This window comes from Cydia strobilella, chromosome 20, assembly GCF_947568885.1.
Source record: "Cydia strobilella chromosome 20, ilCydStro3.1, whole genome shotgun sequence".
NCBI classification, from domain to species: Eukaryota; Metazoa; Arthropoda; class Insecta; order Lepidoptera; family Tortricidae; genus Cydia; species Cydia strobilella.
In genome coordinates this window covers 9,867,480-9,889,291 of record NC_086060.1, presented here as the reverse complement: position 1 = coordinate 9,889,291, position 21,812 = coordinate 9,867,480, and the positions used below count along the sequence as shown (strand labels likewise).

The window sequence follows — 21,812 nt, the reverse complement described above, 5'->3', positions numbered from 1 at the left end:
GTCAGTTAGAACAAAAATTTGACATTTCCGAATAACTGTCAGGATGAAATCGTCCGGCGGACTGATGATAGTCAGTGGGCCCCTTAAGAAGCCGCACTAAAATTAGGTCTTATTAATTGAAATGCCTTTATTTGTGAGCTTTTAACTAAGCGCCTGACGTGAGCATAATATTGTCGTATCAGCCAATACAAAAGTGAACGCGGCGTTTTCCATCAGGCGAAAGTATGTAGAAATTTTTATAATGTGACCCTCACAGAACAGAGTCGTTCAAATTTTATTGATCTTTGGGTTCCCCTATCTTTGGCATGGTTTTTTCGTAGTAATTATATTCTGCATTATAAACTTAGGCTTAATATTCTGTTAGCATAGCAGTAGCACTCACTTGGCACAGATTAGTTTCGCATATCTATGTACTCTATGCATATTTTTTTATTATTGAAGCAACTTTTGGCATAAAATTTACGTCCGAATCGAGTCCTAGTGTATGTTTCATTCCGCATAATTTTGTTTGTATTTATTCGGACTCGCAAACATTCGGGCAATTGTATATTATACAAACCGAAGCTTCCGGAAAATTTAACATTCGTTATGCCAGACGCGTTTCGGCTCACGGAAGCTATGCAAAATAGACGGAACCCGTATTCTTAGATAGTATCATTTTCTCACTGCACCCAGCAGCTGGGTGCAGTGAGAAAATGATACTATCTAGGAATACGGGTTGACGTTAAACCCTGAAATTTGACCCTTCGGTTGTATTTTAGAGAAATAGCCAAATGCATGAAGTCCGCATTCTGTACCTACTCTTCTTGTGTTCGTATAAATACCACCACGTACCATGTTTAACGCAAATAAAATAAACTCTAAATCTAAATAATTTAGTACAATACATAATCACAACACTTTTCTCAATTGCGGAAAATTTTCATAAATATGTAAACATCAAAAATAGTGCACAGTTGAGCTAATTATAAAATGTGATATGAAATATGTAATAATTTTCAGTTAGGTACCTAGTAGGTTTTAATATAAAATTAATAACGGAATAATTAATGAAAAGTTGAAGTGGCAAAGAAGAAGCGGTTTGCCGAAGAGGTCAATGAATATAAAATGCAACTGCAAATTATCACCGGCATGCAATTACGGCGTCTTGTATGCGCCGTATCATTTATATTGATGCGACCTGCGTGAGAAACTTTATCGGAGTACAGTCAGCTACCGAGCAAATAAAAAAGCCTAAATCCATACTAATATTATAAATGCGGAAGTCTGTCTGTCTGTGTGTTACCTCTTCACGCTTAAACCGCTTAACCGATTTAGTTGAAATTTGGCGTAGATATAGTTTGAGTCCCGGGGAAGGACATAGGATATTTTTTATCCTGTAAATCATCCCTTAAGAGGGTGAAAAGCGGGGTGGAATCATGGTGGAATTGAGATAATAAATGAGTTGCCTAATATTTGTGTGCATATTATGCTCAAATTGAATGATTGCTATAAGACTTTCTTCAGGCGCTATTCTTACTTTAGCTGTGGTTACTAAGTCCACGCAGACGAAGTCGCGAGCAAAAGCTAGTAAGAAATAATCGGCAACTAAGCCAAACACTTAAGAACAAATTAAATTAGTTTAATGATATATATGTAAATTTGTGTTATTTCAAGTAGAAATACCCTGCCATTCCTAAGATAGAACAGCACGGTCCTCACCTCCTACTTAATCGAATTATAACAGGTGACTCCGGGCTACCATAATATGCATTTAATTGAGGGCTTATGGCAGTGCCATCTCTTTCGCTAGCCCGGAATCACCTGAGTTAACGATTAGGTGAAAATTTCCAAGTTTGGAAATTACGACACATGCCACCGTGGCCGGGTGGTCGAGCGGTCTAGGCATGTGTCGCGTAAACAGAGGACGCTGGTTCGTTTACAGCTCTGGGCACAGGAGACCTACAATTTACAATGTATCATGTAAATTGTACCTATGTAACTATGTTTGTTCGGGTCAAATCTTGCAAGTTAAATTTGACTTACGGGAAGTAAGTTAAATTTCAAGCTTTCAAAGAAGCTGAAAATTTGAACACATATGTAAGGCGGGTGACAATGCAATATTATGGTACCATCGAGCTGATCTGATGATGGAGACAGGAGGTAGCCGTGTGTTTTGGGATTGTTAGAATTGTTTCGATGAGTATTAGTTGTATGTGGGAAGAAAACTACAGTCAGCAATAAAAGCTTGTATCAAAAATGAAACTTTTGAAAAAAAAACCATCGTATGACGTTTATTTAGGTTTATAACTTATCTAAATCTAAAAAATACCCCCTGCAGGCCTAACAGCATGAAACCAAAGGCTCCGGCAGCATTTCTGTAGGTCTGACGTTTAACTGAGGCAGTTAGTAAGAAGTAAGAATTATGGCCAGCCACTGACTGATTCAAGGCTTGGCTGCTGCTGCAAAGTTTTTGTGAAAATACCCGGCGACCTTTTACTAGAAAATCACCGCGTAGCTTCGTACCTAAATAATCGCCGTATATAAATGACTCTACAATTTATTTAAAGTTTTGATAAGTCTGTCCAATCGACGGCGCCGAGTTCGTTGAGGTCTTTCTGCACTTCGTCTCTTCAGCGGTACCAAGGGCATCCAGATGGGTCTTCGGCCACTTGGTAGTCCAGAGTACGCCCTCCAGACGGCTTTGGACAGAGTAGCATGGCGGTGCGCCACAACAGTAAGTAAGTAAGTTGGATAAGTAATAGTTTTATAATTCAGCATGCGCATGAAGTTGACATAAATGTATCCTCCCCCGAAATAAAATACCTGAAGGATGGTTGTTTAGTAGTTTGTTTAATAAACATGTAAAAAAGGATTAATTTTCTCCTAAATTGTGTATAAAATGAACATAAAAATTCTGTATCCGACTGTACGAGTCAAACCGGATGCGTTCGGCAGACGTCTCTGTTCTTTACGACGCGATCCTTCATCGTCATAAGATTGAACGAAATTGGGTCACAACTGCGGTAGGTACATTTAGCCGACTGCCACTTAAGAGAGGGTAATGTTTGTACGACTTTAATGTATTATAATAATATGTTTAAAAAAAATGTGGCTTTCCCCTCTTGTAGGTTCAGGAAGGATTTTGCCAATGACGACGTATTTTGATTGGGACTAGGAATTGTGCAAATGCTATATTATGAGCTCTTGTAAGGAGATAGCTGGCTTTACAAGGGCCACGTGGAGTTATTTGGCGTTGACGCCAGAATGTAGGTTAAACAAGATTAATTCTTCATTATCCGCAAACTTCCACATTAGTTCACTGCGTAATAAGCTATCAGTATTACACTCTTAACAACATTAATGCAAAAAAAATAATTATTATAAAAAATGCTAAAACTAAGCTATGGAATACCGTTTAAACAATATAAAAAATGCAGTATGAAATATGTATGTAATCGATAGTTAAATAAATAAAAACTTATTCTAAATACTAACTAAATAATTATAATTTATAAATGTTGATGGTAAGTATCGCAGGGACCAACACAGGGTTACTTATAGTCATTTTGGTTGTTGGTTGTTAAGTTCACTATTTAGCAGAATGTTACTTAGGTAGGTATTTTCGTTGGTGGCGGTCAAGTTGGTCCCCGCCTGCAATACTTACCATCAACATTTATAAATTATAATTATTTAGTTAGTATTTAGAATAAGTTCTTATTTATTTAACTATCGATTACATACATATTTCATACTGCATTTTTTATATTGTTTAAACGGTATTCCATAGCTTAGTTTTAGCATTTGATTAAACAATATTTCTTGTGGGGCTTGTTTTCCTCTTTTTAGTATGCAGTCGGGTTTTTTGTTTTTTTATAATAATTATTTTTTTATTTATAACAAGTTATTACTTTGTAGTTTTCGCTTCGTACGAGGAAGTATCGAAAAAAATCACTTAGAAAAGTCGACCGTCAACGACGTGTGCCCTCATGTCATGTGTGTGCGTGTGCCCGCGTTCGGGTTGTATACTCGAGAATATCCCCCTCCGTACCGCACCGCGCTACAAGGCAGGCCACGCCCTTCTTTGCCCGCTACCAGACCGCTACGCGAGAGGTGCGCGGGAGTTGCAGAACAAGTTATTTGCTCATTGCTTGCTGACGCGTGGGTGGCTTGCGTTTACGAAGAATTAACATGTTCCTGTAGGAATTTCGGGGTAAAATGTATCCTATGATACTCCCGTGATTAAGATGAATCTAATGATACCTCATACATCAAAGTCCATCAAGCCGTTTAGGCTACAGGAGGCCACAAAGAAACAGATATACATACATATATACATACATACACTCGAAAAACATTACCCTCCTCCTTTGGCAGTCGGGTAAAAAAAGAAATTAACTCCGATCAAGATGCGACCAAGATGGCGGCCGACAAGCAAATAAAATATTTTAGTTAAAACATAATAAAAAGTGACTTTTAAAAACACCTAAATTAAAAACTTATATATAATAAAAATGTACATAGTCGTGGTTGCCCGGTAGTAGGCAGTGTCACAGAAGGACCGCCACATTGCCCCTCCGCCCCCTTCGGAATGTTGATGCTCTAGCAATGCCGATCCGCTGAACGAAGGCAAGCTCTGGGGACCTAGGCAATATGACAATGGTTTGGAAAAACGAAAAGTAGCTATCTGTCTCTCTATCTTCAAATTTTTATAAACAGGTAAAAGCTTCAACTGTTGTAGTTCATAGCATGAGACCTTACGTAGTCTACATGATGTTGGATGATTCCACGAGAATTCCGCTTAAAATGCTTTTGACTTGTATGGGAGCTACTTACCTCAATCAAATGCGGAAAGCTCGACAATTTATACAGTCAATTTGTAAGCCAAATCGTAAGCGACGTTCTCGTTCATGTTATAGATAAAGGCTACCAAAACACATAAACAGCTCAGCTTATGTGTCGTACGGCTGCGATCGTGACCCAAAATGGTCTCGCCGGAAGATCAGCGCTGACTTTCGGGTCAGCATTATGCTGAGGAGAGACCATTTTCGTAGTAAACTTTAGCTCCTACCTATTTTATGAATGCTTGTACTTTTGTATGTAATTTTAGTTTTAAATTTATCACGAATAAAACATTTGATTCTTGATTCTTTGAATCTTGATAAAAAGTCAAAGCTTTTTGTTTTTATCAGCCTATTTCGTATTTTATGTATGCAAATTAGGGGTGGGGTTGGGCGCAAGGTGCGCCGGTGGGCGCGACGCGAAAGTTCCTGCGCGTGCGGCGCGGCGCACACGGGGTGGTTAATTTGGGCATAAATAAATATGTAAGCTTATTAGTGCTCACATAGCAATTAATAAGTTGTATGTGAAGTACGGTAAAACGTATTATTAATAAGTTAAAATTCGCTTAAAACTTAACACTTATTAATTTGAAATCTCAGTAGCTGTTAATAAGTTTTCGCGAAACTCGCTTAGAACTTATTATTAACTAGCGACCCGCCCCGGCTTCGCACGGGTGCAGTATTATACATATAAACCTTTCTCTGGAATCACTTTATCTATTAAAAAAACCGCATCAAAATCCATTGCGTAGTTTCAAAGATCTAAGCATACATAGGAACATACAGATAGCAGGAAGCGACTTTGTTTTATACTATGTACTGATGTTCTTATGCAGTGAGAACTCTAAGTTTAATTATTTCTCTTTGTTTTGGTTGATACCTGTAGTTGCGACACAGAACATTCTACAGTGAGTGAGTGTGATTATAGAGGCTCGCAAATCAATTGTAAAAAAATATACAACGTGTCCCAAAACTCAACGATAAGCCGGCACCAGGGGATGGATCTGCTTATGAGCAGTCAAGAAAAAATAAGAAAAAAAATATCTCAATTATTTTTGAAATTAGAAAAAAAAAGGAATTTTATCGAAAATCTACACCCCTAATGGTATGTACCATGTCTACAAATATTCAAATATTTCTGTTTTTTTTTTTGTTTTTGGAAACCTAAGTAGTCCTGCTATCTAACACAGCCCTTAAAATACTAGAATACATGTAATTTTTACACAAAAAATAATTAATAAGAGCTTGAAAGCTTTTTCGATAAAAAATCACCTAGTGTGCACCCACGACTTCCGAATAACCGTTGTTCAAGGTCACGCCGACCTGACTCATCCACTTTCTTCTCGCAAGAACGTCGCCGCGGGATGCGTGCGACATCACGTGGTTACGCATTCCTGAGTTGATGTATAACCCTCTTCGCAAATTTTATTCATTTTGAAATTTTGACATTCCGTGTCATATGCATATATGATCATGTGACTTAGCCGCCATGTTACCAAGTTATGGTAACTTTGGTGTCTTAACAGTTCGCCGTTGACGAATCCTGTTTTCACGTCAACTGATCGATTGATAATTAGTTTATATACCTAAAACAAACGAAATAGAGCAAAAACAAGTTTTTGTATGAAATTTTTTAATTCGCTGTATTTTTTTAATTATGGTATCTGAAGCTACATAAACTAATTACAGACATAGATATACCTTATCCTATTGTAAGTACAAAGTGTCAGACCAATATAGCTAATCGTTTTAAAATGAGAGCGGAACTACGTTTGTATGGAGAACCGAGCTTGCCGGGGACCCTTAAACAGCCAAATAGCATGCTTCCTTTTTTTAGCCCTTGGACCGACTAAGACGTCAACTGACACGCGCTGCTGAAGCCCAATAATATCAACCTTCGTGCATTGCGATAAGGTTCACGAAGGCGCACCGCGCACTTTAGGCGTGGCCACGGAAGAAATAATAGTACTACCGTACAGAAAGGAAACTTCCTACAAAACCGAAGTTTGACAGCTGTTCAGGGTCGAATCATGCTGTCCCTTTCTAATATATGGCACTATCCCTTTCCGCTATTTAGGGTTGTCAAAATTCAAGTCATTATCTTATCGTCCTCGTGCACGCAAAGGGACGTGAAGTTGTGCCAACCCTAATAATTCCTCGGAGCAATGCTGAGCCGAACGGAGCCGTTTGGCCGAAGCGAGGAGTTTCGCACCCGTGGCGTGGCTTTCAATGGATTAGACATTAGTCGTTGTCTCAACTCATCCGGGTTTATACTACTTCATATCCATTCACAGACGGTTTTGTAATGTTTAGGCAATGTTTCTCCGTCGAATTAGCACCTCATGTATCCGGCGAAATGTGCTAAAATTTTATCTTAAGTATTACGACTGATGCCTAAAAAGGAGGTATATATGTATGTACGTATATCGTACATAACATACATAACTTGCATCGTACATAACTTTACCGTTAGACGCCATAGTAAAAAGGTGCTGACAATTTTAAAATGTCAACAATTAGTTAAGTACCTACATTCATCAAAATTTTATCAAAATCATTTTACGTTCCAAGTAGGTTTTTTTTTTTAATTTTTACGATAAGCAATTGAAATTTGGGTATAAATGGATTTGTTATACAATTTCCATTCTGATATTTATATTTGTGACGTTTTCAACCAAAAGGTACCACATTGTCGCTTGTCGATAAGATTGATTTCTAATTGAAGCTATATGGAAATATCGCCTTACTGACAAGCGACAATAAGTACCCTTTTGGTTGAAAATGGCACATTTAGTCATGTTTTAAAAAAAAGACATGCATTTTACTTTCCTCGTATAGTGTTTAACTCGGGTGAAAAGCATCATTTCAGCCTCGAACTATTGGTGCTCTTTCTGCGTTCGAGCGCCAAACTACCTCGGCAGAAATAAGTGCCTTTCATCCCTTGGTTAACAATCTACTTTTTCATTTCTCATGCTCTGAAAGTTGGTCATTTTTGTTCTAAAAGGTGTGCAGAAAATGATACGTGTCTGCACTAGAGCATTTTACGTTCGAAGTACGATTTTTTTAATTTTTTTACGATAAGCAATTGAAATTTGAGTTTAAATGGATTTGTTATACAATTTTCATTCTGATATTCGACTCCCCCTTCCATAAACAACAACAAAATTGTTCAAAATATTTATCAATTGTTAATTTATTTAATTGTTAATTGAAAGTACCCTCAAGAAATACTATTTAAATTTATATTTAGTCATGTTTTTTAAAAAAGACATGTATATTACTTTCCTCGTATAGAGTGTTTACCTCGGGGTAAAAAGCATAATTTCAGCCTCGGACAATTGGCGCTCTCTCTGCGTTCGAGCGCCAAACTACCTCGGCAGGTATGAACAGTAACAGTAGTAACAATCTACTATACTTTGACTAGGGAGTTGTAAGACAAGTATGCGATTTTGATATCGAAATGCAAGTTCGAATTGGCCTCAAGCTCCATAGCAACATCCAACGGCATTCAGCCATTCATGCACACTACGCTAGTGCCGAAACCAGCACTTTCACTGAAGTTGCGTCAGTCCGCATGGTAACAGATGCACTCACCCCGAATTATTTCATAATTGCGCAATGTTTCTGGGTCAAACGGCCGGTATTGAGGTGTAGTTAGTAGTAACATTGCTTTCGTACTGATCATTAACGACTTTGATAAATTCGCTTTAAACGGAACTAACGGCCCGATTCGAACTTTAAGATACGTCAAATATCAGGTCTAGAAACGATATGGATTAGATGGGTCAGTGTCAAAAGTGACTCTCTTTAAACAAAAACGTCACTTATGACACTAACACATCTAATCCATATCGTTTCTAGACCTAATATTTGACGTATGACGTCAACGAGTTTTTTTTTTTTTTTAAATAACCTGTAGTATCCCACTGCTGGGCAAAGGCCTCTCCTTTAGATTTCCATGACTCCCGTTGTTGAGCTGTTTCCGGCCAGTTATTAGTGAAGGTGTCTAAGTCGTCCCGCCATCTCCGCCTGGGCCTGCCACGTCCGCGCTTCTTTTGCGGCATCCACTTGGTGGCTATACTAGCCCACCTATCCGGATGCATGCGGCAGACGTGACCTGCCCAGTCCCACTTCAGCCTAGCGGTCTTCTCCCCTACGTCAGCTATGCCTGTTCTGGAGCGTAGTGTAGTGTTTCGGATGCGATCCATCCTTGTGACACCTAGAACGCTGCGCTCCATTGCTCTCTGGCAAACCTTCAATTTGGACTTCTGACTCTCGGTGAGCGACCATGTTTGAGCACCGTAGGTTAGGACAGGCAGAATACACATGTCAACGAGTTTACGCTTTAGTGACATTGGAAGGTCCCCCTTTTTTATTTATCAATTATTATTTATATAATGATTACATTAATACTAACACCTAGCATAATTTAGATTTAAGACTATTGCTGTGCCCTACCAGGGTCCATGTGAAACCGCTACTATTACTATGTATGTACCAAATGTAAACCATGGAAGCCATATATGAATTATGAATATCCTAATTCGAATCAGGCCGTAAGTATTTGAAAAGTGGTTATAACATAGTTCCGTTTTCAGAACAATTTAGCGGAAAGGACAATGTGCCGTTCCCATTCATGTTTGGCCTAAGACTTAACAGATATGGGGTATTAATTCTCGAATATAATTTCTACCAGTTTAATTAAATTCACGGACACCTCACAGAACATAATAAAAGTCGAAAATCCACTAGGTTTTAAGGTTAGAATTTTGTAATCAATCAATCTTTTATTGATAAAATATTAGTAAATATTTTACATGTCCATACAATACTTTAGGGCTCATCCATTAATTACGTCACACGAATTTCTAGGTTTTTGACCCCTCCACCCCTCTTTGTCACACTTGGTCACATTTGGCAAACCCCTCCCCCCCCGGTGTGACTTCACATTTTTTTAACAAAATTGGCAAATCGAATTAAGTATTATTAATATTTAATCAATAAATATTTCCGACATAAAAATATTAGTAATTTTATAACCCAAAACTGATTAGGAAAGTAAATAAAACGAATAAAAACGATTATCGTTCCATAAATTTGTTATTTAACTGTACAGCAAATAAAACAATTTAAATAAGTTAGTGACGTCACAAAGTTTGTGACTCCCCACTCCCCCTTGTCAAAACATGTCACATTTCTTGACCCCCTCCCCTGCCTAAACGTGTGATATAATTAATGGATGACCCCTTACAGCGAATGGGAACCGCATTTTATTATATCTTGAATGAAATATTACTTGAAATATAACTTATCTAGGGTACATCCAGGGACCGGCCCGCTACCCCTTATCGGGGTTTTATAAGGGTATTGCATAAGGCTTAACTCACCATACCCTTTGCCAGACGAAACCCTTTGTTTTGGTTTTAAAAACCCTTATATAAAGCTACCACATTTGAGTAATCGGTAGCCCAAATACCCTTACAAAACCCTTATCATCCGCTCACCAACACCTTGCATATTGCTTATAAGGGTTAGCCTTATAAAGGGCTTCCCTTTTAGCATATAAGCATGCTAATTTAAGTCGTCTACCTTGTTCATAAAGCACACATTACTTCGAATCCGAGCGATCGTCGGCGGCGACGGCGGCGTTCTTTGACTAGGCACGTATTTTCTTTCCTTTTCATACACTACCGTAGATATATACTAATCCTGTCTCTTTCACGCAAAGGGAAACCTTTATAAAAAGCGCTTAAAGATAAGGGTAACCCTTATTAAGAGCTAGCCTTATTTTTGGTTAGCTTTTCGGTAAGGGTTAGTCAAAGGTAAGGGTATGAATAGGCTTGCAGTTCAAAGGGGAAAGTCTTTCAATGTGTTAGCCGTGTTTAAGTGTCACCCATTGAAAGGGTTTTATCGCGGAAAGGGTTGTCCGGTCCCTGGGTACATCATTATTTTTGGGCAATTATCTATCTATAGATGTAATAACCTGTAAAGATCTCTCGACAAAAATAATAACTGTACATCACTGGCAGGGCGGTAATAGCACTCGTTTATCACCGACATGTCTAGTTTGTAGTTTCAAAGAGAATAGATAGTATAGAGGGTTATTGTCGTAGTAAAATTTGTAATCACAGTAAATTTACTATCATCTATCGACACACGATTAAAACTTAAAAATGAAAATATATGAAAATATCAAAAAATGTATATATATAAATATATATGGATAAATGTGTTTTTTAGAACGCCATAATTATGACTTTGACCTATGTTCTTTCACTGATATGTGTTAAAATTGTTAAATATCAAACCGAGTAATGGCCAAAGGTGTGGCCCCGTTTATTAGAGAATGACTTTTTCTTGATTTCCGAGGCACGTTTTTATCGTTTTTATATTTATCTATTCTTATAGGTACTTACGGAATTACATAATATATCAATCAAGCAATCTTTTATTGATAAAATATATAATAAGTAAATATTCTACATGTCAATACAATACTTTCAGCTAATTGGAACAGCATTTTATTATATTTTGAATTAAATATTACATAATTATGTATGTATGTATAAACTCTTTATTGTACAAAACACAGAACACAAAATAAGGTACATCAATTTTTGGGTCAAACTCAAAATTTATTTTATTATATTTTAATTCGAATTATACAGGATAATTTAAATATTGGAACTGGTGCGAGTCACCAGTATGCCGATGTGGAGCACCCGAGCAGACCGTACACCACACGGTATTTGATTGTCCTCTAACCAGATACCATGGGCAGGTGGAGGATTTCACCACCTTAACCAAGGAAGCGGTACAATATCTACAATCTGTAAATCTCTGAAGTAGAGTAACACAAAAAGCCATACGAAAAAAAATAATTAAATATTATATTATATTTTCAATTGAAGGAAGACCTATCTATATATTATGTATATCATGTATCATATCTATCCATCTATATAACAATCATATATGTATCTTTGATATCATGAAGGAAGGGGAAGTCCAATTAAGCTCCGGCATAGCTTTGAATAGGTAGTTTTGTTTTGACATATTATTTCCACCAAAACGACAGGTTGATATTTCTGTTGCCGCTATAACAACAAAATACAAAAAACATACGTGATTTTTTTGCCGTTTTTTGCGTAATGGTACGGAACCCTCCGTGCGCGAGTCCGACTCGCACTTGGTCGGTTTTTTAGCTTTATATCGTGCGCTTAAGTCACATTCATTCATTCAATACTATTTTAGTGATTAGTACTCTGTGTAGTTAGACCAAGAAAAGTCTGCAGAGATTTTGACAGTACACGCCTAGGAGGATATAACCAAATGGAGTAGCCATTAACAGGCATTCCCCTCTTTCGAAAATAGTCAGCCCATGGTGGCAATGGTCATACACAATGTATGGACTGACGTTTATCTGACATGGCTATTTTGACGTTACGTATGCATTTGACGTTCCCCTTCCCCGCAAAAATTGGCAGACTTTTTTGTACAGCAAATTACAGACGTGGCGGCTCCGCTTGGTTATATCCCCCTAGGACCTATGCACACTCAGTTCCGGTGTTATTTATACGTCATAATTTCATAGAAGTTTGACGTTTAAAATAACACCTGCACTGCGTGTGCTGTCAAAATCTCTGCAGACTTCTCTTGGTTTGACTTTAGCTGTGTATGTAATCATTCCCCTCAACTATCCTGGCGATACCTATACATTCTCCGACGTAACGACCCGATTGCGTCAGTACGGCGACAGTAGACATGCTTACTGCTTACCCCAAAATATTTCATAATTATTATTGTATAGCTTGTGATGTGAAGTGAGGTTTGAGGTTGAAGAGGACATTGTGGTCGCGCTTGTGTACGATGAACTCATCAACTTCCGTGTGGAAATACAAATTTTATGAATGGAGATTTTCGACTGAATGCAGTTTTTGTTATGCATTTGTAGGGGCTTTTTTAGGGTTCCCTAGCCAAAATGGCAAAAAGAGAGCGCTTATGGTTTCGTCATGTCTTACGTTTATTGATAACAAGCGTTACACGTCATTTAACATTTTCTGTTTAGCACACTTTGCATAGAATTATAAATATGTCGTTATTCATGTACAAATAGGATTACATTAGACTATCCAATTAAATTATTAGGCATCATTAAATTATAAAACATACCAATATATCACAGGCATTTGGAAAATTATGTTAATCTATTCGATTTATAAATTCATCTACCAAGTAAAAAGCTTTCTCTATTAGGTACTCGTTGAGCTTGATTTTAAATTATGGTGTCGGGCATTTCAACTAGTTTTAAGTCATTGGGCAATCGGTTGTAAAATTTGGACCTATATACCACACACATTGCTCTGATTTTTTCAGTCTGTGTCTATTTAGGAGAATATTATATCCATGACGATAGTTTGGACAACGCATTCTGATTTCCTTGAGATTCCTACGAATAACTTTTGCCACTTCTAATATATAAAGACTTGGAATGGTTATGATTCTTAATGTCCGAAAAAGGTTACTGGCAGGCGTATCCCAGGGCACCCTAGCCATTATCCTTATTACTCTTTTTTGGAGTATAAACGCCCTTTGTCTATCTGCCGCCTGTCCCCACATGTCAATTCCATAAGTGATGATTGACTAGAAATAAGCAAAGTAAGCATTTCTTACACAATCATTGTCCAGTATTTTTGTTAGGCGTGAGAATAAAGATGGCGAAGCACGCTTTTCCCAATCTTTTGCAGAGTCCATCGATGTGGTCACTCGACTTTAAACCAGAGCCCAGAATGAAACCCAGATATTTAGCCTTATCTACCCTAGGAACGGTGACATTATCTAACTCAATCTTAAACATTTGTAGTGGCATACATCTAAGATTGGTTTAAATTACATTAGTCTTGTCTAGATTAAGTTGCATACCGTTTACTGTAACCCAATTCTTTACAACTATAAATTAGTAATTCACTTTAGACTGTAGTTCCGTAAAATTCGACGCAGAAACAACAAAAGCGCAATCATCCGCATACGCTATCAGTTGACCATGAGATGTGCATGATGATAAATCATTAACTAATGTTATGAACAAATAATTTCCAATAACGGATCCTTGAGGGACATAAGTGGCGTCTAGTGTCTGGTAATTAGATTTTCCTTTATTACCATCAATATTGTTTCCTATTGTTTAGATTCAAATAGTTTTAAGAAAGTGCTCCGAATGCCATAGTGATTACAACTTTTTCAAAATAAGTGCATGGTCAACAAGATCGAATGCTTTCGAAAGGTCGCATAATAAGACTGCAACTTTGGACCCCAACTCTTTATCAAAGATTATTTTAATTAGTTTTCTAGTTGCATCCACCGATGATTTATGAGTTCAAACTCATAAATCAATATGCATGCTGCTCCTTAGCTGATATACCCCTACTGATGAAATGCTTTATAAGTCTGTGGGCAAGACCTAGCTCAAAATTTTTGATAATGCCGGTATGATCGATATGGGTCGGTAGTTCTTAAATTTGGTTTTGGTTTTGACTTTAATATTTTTCAATGTGTCAGGATACGACCCACTTTTTAAGCACAGGTTTAAATTATGGCATAGTACGTCTATAAATGACGGAGGCATTTGGTGTAGGATGCTCGTAGGAACCTCATATATATCCCTGGTAGGTTTTAGTCAAATTTGTTTAAGAAGTAAGTAAGTAAGATTTCACCAATCGAGGAAGGAGAAATCCTCTACCTCAGGTATATATTTTAAAATTAGTATTATTTTTTCGTACCGATAGCAAGTTGAACCGCCAACCGCAAGATAGACCAAAAAGTTTCTTTAAGCTTTTTTTAGCTTAATATTGTGCGCTTAAGTCACATTCACTCATTTATTCAATACTATTTTTGCGATGTGTGTGTGTGTGTGTGTGTGTAACCTATGTGGCTACCACCAGTTTGGCACTATCAGTGACTCATGGTACGGGTACTTAACTCTCCTAGCGATACCTACACGTGGTAGGTAGCGAACTTGTCGGAAAAATGTGAAAAACAAGCAACAGTTAGGATTTAGGAACAGCAATGTTTACTCTGATTTGATTAAGGTTTCTTCAATATATGTTTCTATGTCAACCAAATGTTGCATAGAAACGAAGGTATAACTACCGATAAAGGTTAATCGCATAACACAGATTCATATTTGAGTGAAAAATGCTAAAAACTATCGAAAGGGAATCCGATGCGACAGAAAGTTTACTTTCCAGTAGAACTGAACCTTACCGGTTTGAAGTCATAGAGCCGCCGTGACCTCGAAATTTAAAGAATTAAAAAAAATAGCTACATATTTAATAAGGAAGATGTCATGCGAGAGTAAACATACAAACAAAAATTACATAGATACATTTTAACAAATACTTGATATTTTTAAAAAAAATTTTTTACATAATGAGGTTATATTGAAGTATCAGATAGATTCTAGCACATCCAAATTTAATAAAATACTGATTTTCTTTACAATTTAATATTAAAATAAAACCTAGGTTATCAATAAATGAACTCAGATCGTGAGTCATTGGAATTAAACATCATGCTGGTACATTTTTTTTATTTACACAAAATGTTTTGTTTTAGCCCTTTTTTATGTTTCCAAACTTAGAATCTACATATTTAATTTCAATTTTATCTAAAATTTTAATTTGTAACTCCCAATTCCAAAGACGAAGTTACGTACCATTTCACACATCGATTAGAATGAAAATACAAATATTCGCACTTTTTCTTTCATTCATTTGCACTAGCACATCAAACACCATAACGTCGTAAACGAAAACTTCGCTTTCTAACATTCAATATTTATTTTTCTACTTACCCCTTATTGCCCGTTGTTTGCGAGCCATACGTCACTCGCGCGGGTGGGGCGACGAGGATATAATCCATCACTTTTTTGGGAAGAACATCACAACCTGCTCAGCGGCTTCGGATAACGGACTTGCAAAACAAAAAACAACGATGTGGTTGAAAATTGCATTCTTAGCCATTGTGGCGCTGGCGGCATCGAGTCCCGTACAAGACGGTGGAGTCGCGGAGAATTTAGTCAATGTGGTTTCCGAGTGTATTGAAACGGACACTTCGTTGTGTCTTAAGGTGTGTAAAGTGATTTTGTGAAGTGACGTGCTAATGGATTTTGTGATACAGTGCACCGAACCATTCTGCCGTACTTTGAAGTTTTGTCAACGCATTTTCAATCTGAGATTGGATGTTGTGTCATTAGGCGATACGAGTAAAGCACCAGTAGACTCAATTAATTAAGGAGTGCAACACGTTTCTTGCATTATGCAGGAGGGCTTAGATTAAAATGTTCTAGCCAACCTTATGACCTTTGTGTTTATTCATCAGTACTCCAAAAAGTGACAGTATTTTTCTCCAACTTTGACATCACTTAGCAAAACAGGTCGTCTTTCTGTGCAATTGACAAGCAGATGATTGGATTTTACATATCATAGAGTCTTACTCTTTTTTTAAGTTGGGTTACTAAAAGCCCTAATCTAACTTACAATCTAATCAATCAAAATAAATCAATCAATCAATCTAATTGTAATCTAGCTTACAATGAAACCTTGTTATATTCTAACTTAAATAAATATTTACAGGAAAAGGCCCTCAAATTTACGGAGAGGCTGGCGGTGACGAAGGACATCAGTATCTTCGAGGGCATGACTCTCATCAACAGCGGAACAGCTCGTTCTGCCCGCAGCTACGAGCTTTTGGCTGAAGACCCGAAGATCAGGGAATCACAGATCGAGGAAAGGATCGCCAACAACGTTGGAGACTTCTTGGACAACCACGTACTGCAGCTGCGTCTGTCTGACTTGGCTGACAACGAGTCCCGTGGTCTTGATGAGGAAGGTATGTATTAATACCAAAATTTTGTCAAACTTTAAACATTTAAGCGTTAGAGTAAATTTTGTATAGGAAGTCGATGGCGATTATCTGCTTGGTGGTAAGCGGTTGCCATAGTATAATGCATGCTTTTAACTTCAATGGTGTTACGAGAGGTTTTCTGACCCTTTAGAAACGTGATCGTACTATTTTTATATTCTCTATTCTGTATTCCACTCAACAGATAGCTTATTTTGATGCCGTTCTTACTACCAAAATATTAAATCAGCTTCAACTTTCATAAAAACCATACATACTTCACATTGTCGCGACGATAAATAATCGTAAAGCTGCTAAAACAATGGGTACCTTGAACGTCCGTAATTGAAGAATATTAAGCAAAGCAAGCAAACAGTGTTCGTTTACTATACGCGTTTCTCTCGAACACACATCATATTTACATATTACCGTCCCTTTGTCAATGTCACGAATTGTCACGTAGCTCACGACAAACACTAACTTTCTCTTTCGTATTTCCATACGTAACCTAAACAGATGTTTAGGATCATCCTAAAAGATTGTGTTACTGGACAAACGTGACTTCCGGATCTGAGAAGACTCTAAAGAAATTTCACTAGACTTGCATCTTAAACTTGAAACATAGAATGCTGTTTCATTCCTGATCTGTTCTTACTAGCCATCAAAAGGAGCTTATTTTACTTTAATATGCCTTATAATTAGTACCACATAAGGTAATTTTAATAAAAAATGGATTGTGTTAGCTACCTAAATATTCACCATCAATAAAAAAATACTGGCGTTTAATCCATCTGAGCCATTATCGTCCATAAAATAAGTGACGGTTATAAGCTAGTAACTCAGAGCTTCTTCATCTAAAAGAGTGATTCCAACATTATACAATATAAAAAAAATGTAGATAGTATGTATAAAATTGATAGTTAAAGACAACATGACTAATAAAAATCTTCTTTACAGCCCGCGGCAAGAAGAAGAAGAAGATCAAGAAGATCCTTCCCCTCCTCCTCCTCCTGAAGCTGAAGCTCGCTGCCCTCATCCCCCTGTTCCTTGGCATCATCGCCTTCGCCGCCGCCAAGGCTGTCCTCCTCGGCAAGATCGCCTTCGCCATGCAAGCCGTCGGCCTCATCAGGAAACTCCTCAACAAGGGAGGCTCCTCACACTCCTCTGCACCTAGCGTCTCCTACGGACCTCCTCAGCATCATGACGAGCACCCCGGCTACAACTACGAACCAGCCCAAGGATGGGGCAGGCAAGCCCAGGACGCGCAAACGATGGCGTACGCTGGCCAACTAAACTAAGTCGTTACAAATAGTGTGAATGCGTGTGTGTGAATTTATTTATTTTTGTTTGCCGTTGCCATGTTAAAGTACCTCAATAATTTATTTATTTAACAAAATAAAGAAGTTGAAAAATAATAATTATAATTTATTCTTCATAAGAATTCTAGTTCTCATTTTTTACCCCTCCTCAATACCTACTCATTTTCTGCGACTATGACGCCATCTATTGGTATAATTGAAAAATCATAGCACAGTTGCACTTTGCTTGTCACATTAAAATAACATGCATGGAGACTATATAAAGGAGCCAAATCTCTATGTATGAAAAGTGTCCATCAAAAAACAGTAATTAGGCGGCGCCACCATACACCGAAATACTACCAAAAACAACCTACGTAATTTGGTCGGGTTATTTGTTGCCTTATATGGTTCATGTTATACTCATGTCCCAGAGCCTAACTAGCGCCACCGGAGAGATTAGGAACTATTATTTAAAGCTGAAAGCGGTCACTTTTGCAACAATTCTGCCATAAGAGATTGGCATCCTTTCTATACCATCCATAATAACATGTCTAAATATGCGACAGATGAGACAGAATGTTCACAGATGAGATGACTGCTTATTACGTATGCTCAAGATGTATATATATATCTACTTAACGGAGTAATTAACAAACAGTTTAAAACATTTACCTATAGCCTTTAATTAGGAAGGTAATACAAATATTTTTTCGACGTAATAATAATTTTATAATCATAATAACTATTTGGACACAGCTTTTACTTACTAGCTAAAAAGGTAGCAAACATTATAATCTCCATGATGAAAATTTGATGAAAGGAATATATATATACAATAAGATACATATAGACTTATATTGACCGGGATATAGACCGTGATTACCTTTTGTATTATTTGTGAGCTCCCGATATTTCGACGCAGTTACATGCAAATAATACAAAAGGTAATCACGGTCTATATCCCGGTCAATATAAGTCTAGTGAAACTAACCGTGAATCATTCAAAACTCTAAGATACATATATACCTCCCTTAGTCATTTTAATACTTGATCATGGCTAAAGCATATTTTACCGTTGACATATCAATAAGTAATTTAAAAACACTGAGAATGCCATCCGTAAAAAATGGTCGAATTATGACACGTTAATAAGCAATTAATTATTATTGCATTGTCGCATAAACCGATCACATCCCAAAAGAAAGAAAAAGCGTGTTATCCAAAACAAAATTAATATTAATGACCGGAATATGTGTGTCACACGGGCCATAGTGTTCAGAGCTACGAAAATATACTATACGAGTTAAAAATGTAAATTCGCCAAAAGGTCGGAGTGGGGGCGGATCGAATAAAAAACTGTTGATTTTTGAATGGAGCATCACAATCAAATCGTAATCGGTGGTTTGAGTTCATCCAAACATCTTTAAGATGAAGTTCTTCTTGGTCCTTCTTAGTGTGGCCGCTGTGGGTTACTCCAGTCCTGTGCCTAAGGATGAATCAGTGTTAAAGACTGTGGTGGGCAGCTTCGTGAACTGCATGAATAGTGATGTTAACTTGTGCATTAAGGTACGTCAAGTGCGGTGTTTGAATAATTTAACTTGAAAAGCAGTGAATTCTCTGTGATACTGTCTTAGTTTCGCAAGTGTTAAACGTTTCTTAATAAGTTTTATTCGTCAAAGTGAATTAACAGTCTACTAGAGTCATCTAATCAAGTGATAAAATAAATAAAACAAAATTTAATGAGTGCAAAATATTGACATATAAATTGATTTACATTTTTGACTAGTTCATTTAATTATCTAAGGTCAATACCTCAAGTTCAAGTACAAGTTTGAATTACAACCTTTCATAAGAGTCTATGCCTGTTACAGTTTAAAAAATTAAAAAATAAAAGTGAAAATTTAAAGCAACTTTTTAACACATAAACTTTGACAAAATTAAATTTAATACAGTCAAACAGCTACTTATGTCAGCATTCTCCAACCTGATAGTTTAATACAAAAAACCTTATTTAGGTAACATAATAAAAAAAATCAATAAAATTTGTACAAAACCAAACTTAGTCCCTTCAATGTAATGTTCAAGAATATTATATAGAACATTTAATTTTATAGGAACATGCCCTTCGTGCCACCGAGCGTCTTGGAACCTTTCGCAAACTTAACATTTTCGAGGGTCTCACGATCCTGAACAGCAACCCTAAAGAAGCCCGCAGTCTGGAGCCTTTGTCCACGGAACCCCAGATCAGAAACAAGGAAGTGACTGAAAGACTCTGGGAGAGGGCCAATGATCTGCTTCAGAACAGCGAGCTGGAGATCAGCTTTGGCGTTGATGATGATGAAGAATCCAGGGCTCTTGGCGACGGTGAGCAGAATATTTTACCTCTTAGCCCTAATTTAACATAAGTATTTTGCTTGACAAAATTTGGTAAAATTGAAACTTTACTACAACACATTGTTAATAAAATGCCTTTAATTTTTAATATGTCAAGTTTATTCGGTTGCTTAAGTTTTATAAAATCCAGAATCTACAAACCAAGTCTTTAATTACCTTCACTCACACAATTTCACCTTTAATCACACAATTTCACAGCTGAGGAGGGCCGCGCCAAGAAGAAGGACATGAAGAAGAAAATTAAGATGCTCTTGCCCCTCCTGCATCTCCTGAAAGCGAAGTTGGGTGCCTTGGCTGTTCTCTTCCTCGGTGTCATTGCCTTCTCCATCTTTAAGCTCGCCCTCATGGCCAAGATTGCATTTATTGCCAAGGCCATTGCCCTCATCAAGGTTCTTTTGGCTAAGAAGCACGAGGAGCATGATGGATGGGACCATCCAGTCCATGATGACCATGGACACGGTCACGGTGGTTGGGAAAGCCCAGGATGGGGACGCTCAGGCAAGATCGAAGGCGCTGACATGGCCTATGCTGGATACAAGCACCAGTAGATCTATAAAAGCGTACTGACCTAATGCTACGGCGAAGTACGCTCACCAAATATTTGCCATTATTGCCAGATATTTAATTTGTGTGAGTGGGCGCGTGTTTGATTATTTATTTATTGACTGCTTTCAACTTCTTTTCATTCATTTTATGCGACGCTGGAACTGGAGTTTCTCTGTTAGTAGTAATTTGATTGAAAAGGAACTTTCGTCTTCAAATCGTATTTTTATTACGGGTTGTGATATTTTTTTTTATTTAGTTAGGTATATTTTTGGTTATTTATTTGTAAATAGTTTTTTGTATTATAGTTTTGTATTATAGTGTTTTGGTTTGTTATATTTAATTATTTTTTATTTAATTAGGTACGTGTCAGATTTTTTTATAATATTTTATTACAGTTATCATGATTTTATTTCATTTGTTTTATGTTATTTGTGTACCTTTGTCATTATGATCTCTCGTATTTATTATTGTTTTTTTAAAACTTATCCTATATATTTAATTATTAATAACTAAGCTATATTATTATTATAGCTGTATATTATTATAATGTGTACGATTTGTATAAGTAGTATCGTGTATCACGACTAATGAGTGTATTACCTTTAAGATATCTTTGTGAATGTGTATTTATTATGCGTGGTGTGAATGATATAGACAAAACGAATAAACCAAACAGCATTTATTACATTAATTGTGATTTTATTTCCTACTAACCCTAAATACCCATGGTTAGAAGAAAATCTCAGAAATAAAACAAAAGTAGGTATTATAAAATTAACAATTATTATTGTTGAATTGATCAGCCTTTAAAACAATAAAGAAAATGAATAGAAAAAAGGTAGAATGAATG

General features: G+C 36.9%; 2 protein-coding genes across 2 annotated transcripts; both read left to right on the top strand.

Moving 5' to 3' along the window:
* Window positions 1-15,754: 15,754 nt before the first annotated feature.
* Window positions 15,755-18,139, top strand: LOC134750602 (uncharacterized). Its single transcript, XM_063685807.1, has 3 exons — window positions 15,755-15,947; window positions 16,454-16,709; window positions 17,679-18,139. The coding sequence occupies exons 1-3, from the start codon at window positions 15,813-15,815 to the stop codon at window positions 18,017-18,019; spliced, it is 732 nt and encodes a 243-aa protein (XP_063541877.1). The 5' UTR covers window positions 15,755-15,812; the 3' UTR covers window positions 18,020-18,139.
* A 1,009-nt stretch (window positions 18,140-19,148) lies between these two features.
* Window positions 19,149-20,983, top strand: LOC134750640 (uncharacterized). The gene is made up of 3 exons (XM_063685859.1): window positions 19,149-19,588; window positions 20,137-20,386; window positions 20,615-20,983. The coding sequence occupies exons 1-3, from the start codon at window positions 19,451-19,453 to the stop codon at window positions 20,962-20,964; spliced, it is 738 nt and encodes a 245-aa protein (XP_063541929.1). The 5' UTR covers window positions 19,149-19,450; the 3' UTR covers window positions 20,965-20,983.
* Window positions 20,984-21,812: the final 829 nt, after the last annotated feature.

Coding starts and splice junctions, on each gene's coding strand:
- LOC134750602 (XM_063685807.1), top strand. CDS start 15,813: ATGTGGTTGAAAATTGCATTCTTAGCCATTGTGGCGCTGGCGGCATCG. Junction 15,948..16,453: donor ACACTTCGTTGTGTCTTAAG/GTGTGTAAAGTG, acceptor AAATATTTACAG/GAAAAGGCCCTCAAATTTAC. Junction 16,710..17,678: donor CCGTGGTCTTGATGAGGAAG/GTATGTATTAAT, acceptor TCTTCTTTACAG/CCCGCGGCAAGAAGAAGAAG.
- LOC134750640 (XM_063685859.1), top strand. CDS start 19,451: ATGAAGTTCTTCTTGGTCCTTCTTAGTGTGGCCGCTGTGGGTTACTCC. Junction 19,589..20,136: donor ATGTTAACTTGTGCATTAAG/GTACGTCAAGTG, acceptor TTAATTTTATAG/GAACATGCCCTTCGTGCCAC. Junction 20,387..20,614: donor ATCCAGGGCTCTTGGCGACG/GTGAGCAGAATA, acceptor ACAATTTCACAG/CTGAGGAGGGCCGCGCCAAG.